A 7,277-nucleotide genomic window follows, 5' to 3' on the forward strand; every position below is an offset into this window, starting at 1 on the left:
CTGTCTTATTCACTATTCTTATCTAATTGGAAGGAGTCTTGTAGTAGATCCAAACCCCTCTCATTCATTGTTCTTATCTAATTGGAAGGAGTCTTGTAATATTAATAGATCTATTGGTACTCCAATAGTCAATTAATTGAATTGCTTTAATGGCAACCAATAGTGAAATAATGAGTAAGTGGCCATTATTAACTCAATTACCTACTGGACATATATGGAATACCCACCTAGCAGTGATATTTTTAGTCAGAGATGAATCTAAAGCCTTTGAAACCAAGTACACAAATACCCTATATTTCCTTCTGGGTTCTGGCAGATGCTGAGGCCGAAACAAAGAGAAAGAAAGGTTTGAAAGATGTGCAAAGGCAGTTAATAATTAGTTCCCATTGATTTTTGGAAATGATTTCACATAACAAGGAGAATATATTTCATTCTGTAGTAAGCCTCTGGAGTACGAGATCTAAAGCAATACTACTGAATTTTGCTTTGCACAACTCATAGAAAACATCACAACACAACTACACATTCTTAATATGTTAGAGAAAATCGCAGAGCACATTATGTTTTCAAACGGTAACATTTGCTACGTGATACAGTGTTAACAACTCACTGAGACCCCTGCTTTTCTTGAGCCACAATAAGCTCATCAAGTTGATCTGCATCACCACTGTCATGTGGCATCATCATCAATTCATCCTCAGCTGAAAAGTCGTAACGCTCCCCAATGGCTCTCAACAGCTGGTACACTTCGAACATGGATGGCCGCTCCTTGGGAACTGACAAAACACAATTACATGCAACCCTGAGAAATTGGAGGAGCTCCTCATCGCAGCCCTTCCCTATCAGGGACTTATCAATAGCGTCCTGGAGAACGGAGTTATCTGAGAGAAAACTAATCCACTCGGCCAAACTACCCTTGAAACTGTCAGGGGCACCAGACACATGGGTGGGTGTCTCACCGGTTACCAGCTCAAGCAACACTACTCCAAAGCTATACACATCACCTTTTGGAGTGGCCACCAAAGTTCGTGTATACTCGGGCGCCACATAACCCAGATCTCCAAACTCACCATTGACAAAAGTGCTTAAATGTGTATCAACCGGATTCATGAGCCTAGCAAGTCCAAATTCTGATATTTTAGGCTCATAATCATCGTCCAATAGAATACATTTGGAGCTTATGTTTCTGTGAAGTATGCGAGGATTGCAGCTATGGTGAAGCCAAGCCAGGCCTTTTGCAGCCCCTATACCAACTTTCAGCCTCACTGCCCAATCCAAAACTTTCTCTCCAGGTGCTTTCTCATGTAACTGATGATAAAGGGACCCATTTGGCATGTGCCTGTATATGAGAAACCTCTCCCTCTTGGCAATGCAGACTCCCAAAAGGGGAACCAAGTTCCGATGTTTCACAGCTCCTAGAGTCCTCATCTCAGACATAAATTCTTTCTCAGAATGTCGAGAATCTCGAAGTCTCTTGATCGAAAGGAACGAATGATCAGGAAGAGTTCCTTTATAAATGGAACCTGTCCTTCCAGATGCAATTATATTGTTTTTGTTGAAATTATCAGTGGCCTTCATGAGATCCCTCAATTTCATTTTTGAAACCGACTTCTCAAATGTAGAAACCTGCATTGAAAAAAATGAATGGCTGATTATTACTCAAGCACTGATTATTAATCAAAATAGAAAATGCAAGAGACAGTTACACTAGCTTGCCTTGATGCCTTTGGACCCCCGAATGCCTTTTGTCCATTTATTTCCTTCAGGATCATCTTCTTTCTTCCCTATGATAAACACTCTACGGAGGCACAAATACAAGATTATACCAACAACCAATACTGCAAATATGACCCCACCAACTGCAGATCCAATGATGATTGAAGTATGAGACTTCTGTATAGCCACCTCGCAGTCTCTATTCACAATCTTCCCACAAAGCCATGGATTATTAGCAAAGCTTGAAGGTGATGTTACATTCATGAGAGGGGGAATGGGCCCTGATAGATTGTTATTGGCAACATTAAATGTCGTCAGCCGGTTCAGAGTACTGAATTGCCATGGGATCTGACCACTTAATCGGTTGCTTTGGAGGCTAAGGGTATTGAGAAAAGTGCAGTTTGCAAGGTTTTCAGGAATTGCACCAGAGAGTTTGTTGGATGAGAGGTCCAGATTTGTTACAAAGGGTATCAAGTGAGAGATGTTGGGAGGGAGAGGCCCAACGATTTCATTGTTTGAGAGATCTAGACCTGTCATGCTTGTACACAGCTCAAGACCGGATGGAAATTGGCCTTTCAATTCCATGTTGGAAAGCTTAATGGTTATCACCCTACTCTCGTCAATGTGCCAACATTCAATTCCAATGAATCTACAGATGAACCCTTCAGTACTGTTCTGGAAATTCCAGTTTTGGAGATAGCCGAAAGAATCATTTAGTGACCTTTTCAATGCCTTCAGACACTGAATGTCACTTTCAACACCCAAGACAACACTGCACAGTGATAGCAAGCAAAGAGTGCGAAAGAAGACAAGAGCACTAGTATTTTTGAAAACTTCCATCAGCTGTAGTGGTTTGTCAAACCAATTCCGCTTAATCCCTATCTGCCATTTACCACCTTGAAGCTCAAAAAGCCAAAAGAAAGCCTTTGTAACATAAAACAAAGAATCCTCACGAGCCCAATCTAGCTCAATCAACTTCCACTGTGGAACCAGGAGAAACTAGGAATTTCTGCTCTCCCCTAAACCCCGACCAAACCGTTCAAAGTCCAAAGTAAGACCTGCGCTAGTAAAAGCAAATTATGTAAGAAAGGGGCTCGCAAGAGTACAAAGATGTCAAGTACTAACCAGTAACTTGATGTCATAATAGAGCCAGAAAGAAGTCAAACCATATATCTGTGAAAATAAGACTCTTTAAGGAACTCAACCCAAGGCGTCTTCACCTCAAGAGGCAGTTAGGATGCAATTTCAAGAGAAATCTAGAAACCCAACACTGCAGATAGATCAGTAGACTACTAGGCCAGCGTATATCACACCAGTTGAATGCAATTATCGCAAATAAGAAGAAGCTCACTCCATACAACTGCACTTACGATCTCAATTCAAGGAATTCACATAGTCCAGCTAAAAAGATCATGAAAGATTCGTGATACAAAAGAAGTTTCACCGAGTAGAGCTAATTACAATCAACTAACAAGCCAAACCATGCAACAAAGTGAAACCCTAAATTCAAAAATTCAAGTAAACGTTCTGTCTGCAAAGATTGGCAGAACAAAACCAGCTTTATCTCTGCTAGCAAAAAAAGTCTCTTCAAAATGTTTTAAAGGTCAGGGTAATGAATTTTAGCAACCAGGTTGGTGAACACAAGGAACTGAACGACTTTGTTTTTATTTCTAAAATTAAAAGACAAAAAAAAATTAAAAAAAAAAAAAGAAAGTATCACGTGGAGAAAGACCCCGATGACACCTGAAAGATCCGACGTAAGAGCGTTAATCTAAAAGACCTTCACGAAAAGAAGAAAAGGCGAGTCACAAGACAAGAAATTCCATTCACCTGCTATTTCCCGCAGAATTAGAGCTAGAAAAAAGAACTACTTAACAAATCGGAACTGAAAAATCAAAAATTTTCATAAAACCCAAAATTCAGTGACTTACAGGCTTAATACAACTCTTTCAACAGGTAGGGAACTCCCACACCCTCGTACACAGCTCAATGAAATCCCTTATGAATCTATGATCAAAGAAAAAAAAAAAAAAAAAGTGTATTCTTCAAGCTCTTACCTGCAGCTTTGTGCATAGCCGAAGGACTGAAACACACTCAATCCACAGATAGAGCATCCATCAAACCTGAGCACCTTCAAATGAGCTAAGTGGGAAGGGGCTAGGAAGCGTCGTCGCTGTCCCAAAGACTTTTCGAGGGCATTGTTATTCTACCCACCAATAGACCAAAAAACAGGGAAGTTTTGAAGATTGAAAAAAGTAGCCAATAGCATAAACAATCACTGATCCGGGGCAGAAAAAGGACAGCAACATGAATCAATTAAATCTTCCGTGTCGACTCAGTTCACTTGACTTGAATCAGCTCGCGAAGTTGTTCCTACTTTATACCTGAGTCTCCTCTCCAAACTCGAATCGAACAAGAGGGACCCGCCTTCCTCTCCTCCAAATTGTGGATGATCGGGACAGTCAATTAGGGTGGGTCCGAACCCAATTCAGTGTGGGGTAAAAAAATAAAAAAAACGTGATTCAATTTGAATCATCTATGGTTTATTTATGGAATTGGGTCCGCTTTAGCTTCGGAACTCCGACTGCAGATAAAATTAAAGAACCGAGGAAGAAGTGAATCGTAAGATCGGATATTAGGTCCGACATGCCAACCGTATACCGATAATGGAAAAGGACAGTCAACGTCAAAGTCAATGCTGGCATTAACTATCCAGAACTTGGGAAAAAAAAATCTAAATGGAATGAGAGCACCCAGGCCCCACAATAGGTAGAGTTAGAATCAAGCAAAGGTCCCGGCGGGCCCACGAGGGTGGAAGCGATCCCAGCGGGGAGTGGTCAAAAGTCAATAGTCAAGACCTCGGCCGACTTTGATTTTGTCATCTTGCGACTAGTCTTTGTGATTTTTGCGGGTTTGTTTCCACACGGTTTTGCACTTAATAGCGGACTAGTCTTTCGAGTTGACTCGCCCGAGTTAACCGTTGCAAGAAGAATCGCTCGAGTCATTTTGAAATCTACGAGTACTGTACCGATGAGGGCCAGTCAACACGTCTTCTTGTCATTTCGACTGCAACTGACGAGGAAGGCGCAGCATGAGACAAAAACGTAAAAGACTCTTCTTTCAGAGGTCGAGAGAAACTTCTCCTTCCCAAGAAAAATTATCTGTGAAGCATGTAGTCAAAATGGACAGGAATAAGATCGTTTGGCCTTCCTTAAGGAGGCCTAAGAGGCCTACTGGCTAAATCCAACTAAGGTTGAGTTCATGCCTAGCAAAGATGTCCCAGAAAAATTGGGATGAAAACAATTAGTTGTAGATATTTGGGGAAGAAAAAGAGATACTGAGAAATTAAGAAAAAAAATCTACAAAAAGGAAATTAAAGTAATTAGTTAACATTGACACTGAAACCAAGTTGGATTGAATCAGTTTCCACTGAAGCAATCATGTGGAGGATATATATCCACTGGGAGCTTTTTAAAGTGCTATGTACTTAGATAATACACCAAAGCTTCCAAAGCTAATAACAAACAAAAAAATTAAGGATGACCCAACTTTGGTGCTGGGCATCATATTAGAATCCATTTATGTTTCTATAGTGATGTCTATTATGACCCATTCTATGCCGGCTTTCAACTTTTTTATCTACCTTTATAACGACTCCCTCTGAAATTCTAACAATCTATGGGCTGCAGCAGCTTCAAGACAAAATCAGTCCCTCTTGAGGTTCCGTCTTCATGCCACTCAAACCTCCTGATCTGTTTCTCAAAATACTAGCTGCAAAAATAATTTTAAAATATGCAGTAAGCGTGGAGCTTAACTTTGCAACCAAACAAGCAGGTTTTCAGAAACCAAAAACATATCATTAAAAAACCTTAAAGCTTGAAAGAAAAAGGGAGGCAAATCAATTTATACTTGCAAAGCAATGATATCCCAGAGTTGGGGATTCTCTAACTTAAAAAGTTGGCCGTTGTCCCATCATCTTTCTTTTTTTCTTTGAAAAAGACATAAATTAATACAAACGAGAAGGAGAGGAATTCCTCAAGCTTCAATCCGCAAATGGAAAGGTGTTACCAACAACTAGGTTTTAGCTCTTGCATTCTAAATACTATTGGCAAGCCGAAGGGTGTGCTGTGAAAATACAACAAGTCAGTTACATGGGTTTGCAACTTCATAATAGATGTGGGCAAGTCTCCGAGGGGTGGAGAATTTCCTCTCATCCAGCTAATTACAATAGCCAGAATCCCTTCAACTATGGAGTTTCTGGCAGAATTGCCCAATCCCTTGTAGTAAGGTTAATTCTGCTTTGAGTAAACCATGTATGCCCACAGGACCCAAGCAAACTAAGAGAATTCTACTTATATGATCTTAGACGGCACTACCTAATCCTGTTGGGACCAGGTTCCCAAGTGAACTTCGTTCACAGTTTAGTTTAAGCCAGCCCTCTCGAGAGGGGATCTAAAGAAGACAAGAGGGAATCAGGCTTGAATGTAGATATAAGCTTCCAGTGCCATCAAATGATAAAGCTTGGGAGGCCCTCATATGTGCTTGCCCAAAGGAGTATGTATGGAATATAGAATCAATGATGCTGTCCACGAAGTTAGAGACACTTAAGATGATTTTTGGTTGTATTCCTTCCAAAGACACCATAAAAACGGCAATCATGGCCCAGCAAAGAGTCATCCCTATGAGTTCCAAAGCAAAAAATCACATAAGAAGATTCCAAGTTTGTTAAGATATTCTATACCAAATGAACTAATTTTAGTTCCACTCAAACCAAATCTTTTGTCAAAAAAAAGATAGTTTAGAAAAATAAACAAATTCTACAAATCTTCACATGAAAATAAAAATAGTTTAGCAAAATAAACAAATTCTACAAATCTTCACATGAAAAAAAAAAATAGTTTAGCAAAACAAACAAATTCTACAAATCTTCACATCAAAATAAAAATAGTTTAGAAAAATAAACAAATTCTACAAATCTTCACATGAAAATAAAATAAATGCTAGCACGAGAATCAATGGAGACAGTGTTAGAAACCATACCTCAGTATGCAGCTCCCCATGAATGTTATTAGAGATGAGGCTGGTAGCTATACACCAGCTGAGCTTTCAAGGGACAAAAAGAACCTTCTCCACGAAAAACTCAGTTGATAAAAGAAAGTTGTGAAATGGGCAATTGAAGTACGGAACCATGTGACATTTGTCTCTTTAATCAAGTGATCACAAGCCATTTACCAATAATCCCTACATGAGTATTAGCCATCCTAGAAGTGGTGAAATCACTGTTATCCCTCGTTATAATCCCTCCACCAGTAACCAAAGAAATGAATTTTCTGGCATTGTGGCAGTCACCACCAACACAAAGATTCTTCCTTACCTGTATGGTAGTCCCTGGTGCAGTGCTTATGAGGCCAAAAGAAACGGCCAGTTTCTCACTATGGCTACTAAGTAGTTTTACCTTCAATCATCTTCCACATCATGTATTGAATTAGTATCAGGCACATACCCAGCAGCTTTTTATCTCATCCATTTATATATTTCCTTCGACTGAGGATTATGAAGAA

General features: G+C 39.8%; 1 protein-coding gene across 2 annotated transcripts; it reads right to left on the reverse strand.

Annotated features, from left to right (window-relative positions):
* Positions 1 to 403: 403 nt before the first annotated feature.
* Positions 404 to 3,955, reverse strand: LOC137962699 (probably inactive leucine-rich repeat receptor-like protein kinase At5g48380). 2 transcript variants are annotated; one of them, XM_068809715.1, is made up of 4 exons: positions 3,774 to 3,955; positions 2,883 to 2,972; positions 1,717 to 2,774; positions 404 to 1,626 (listed from the first exon to the last, which is right to left on the reverse strand). In XM_068809715.1, exons 3-4 carry the CDS (start codon positions 2,554 to 2,556, stop codon positions 607 to 609), a joined length of 1,860 nt encoding a protein of 619 aa, XP_068665816.1. In that variant the 5' UTR covers positions 2,557 to 2,774; positions 2,883 to 2,972; positions 3,774 to 3,955; the 3' UTR covers positions 404 to 606. The 2 variants fall into 2 exon arrangements, with proteins under 2 accessions (XP_068665816.1, XP_068665814.1); XM_068809713.1 differs by lacking the exon at positions 2,883 to 2,972.
* Between the last annotated feature and the right edge of the window lie 3,322 nt (positions 3,956 to 7,277).

Source organism: Aristolochia californica, unplaced genomic scaffold, assembly GCF_029961685.1.
Source record: "Aristolochia californica isolate CCGP_79_NKW_82.1479 unplaced genomic scaffold, dmAriCali1.0.hap1 SCAF_4, whole genome shotgun sequence".
Taxonomy (NCBI): domain Eukaryota; kingdom Viridiplantae; phylum Streptophyta; class Magnoliopsida; order Piperales; family Aristolochiaceae; genus Aristolochia; species Aristolochia californica.

Bases quoted from the DNA above. Each gene is read 5' to 3' on its own strand.
- LOC137962699 (XM_068809713.1), bottom strand. From the start codon at position 2,556: ATGGAAGTTTTCAAAAATACTAGTGCTCTTGTCTTCTTTCGCACTCTT. The intron at 1,627-1,716 runs GCAAGCTAGTGT...TTTTCAATGCAG, and splicing joins GGGGGTCCAAAGGCATCAAG to GTTTCTACATTTGAGAAGTC.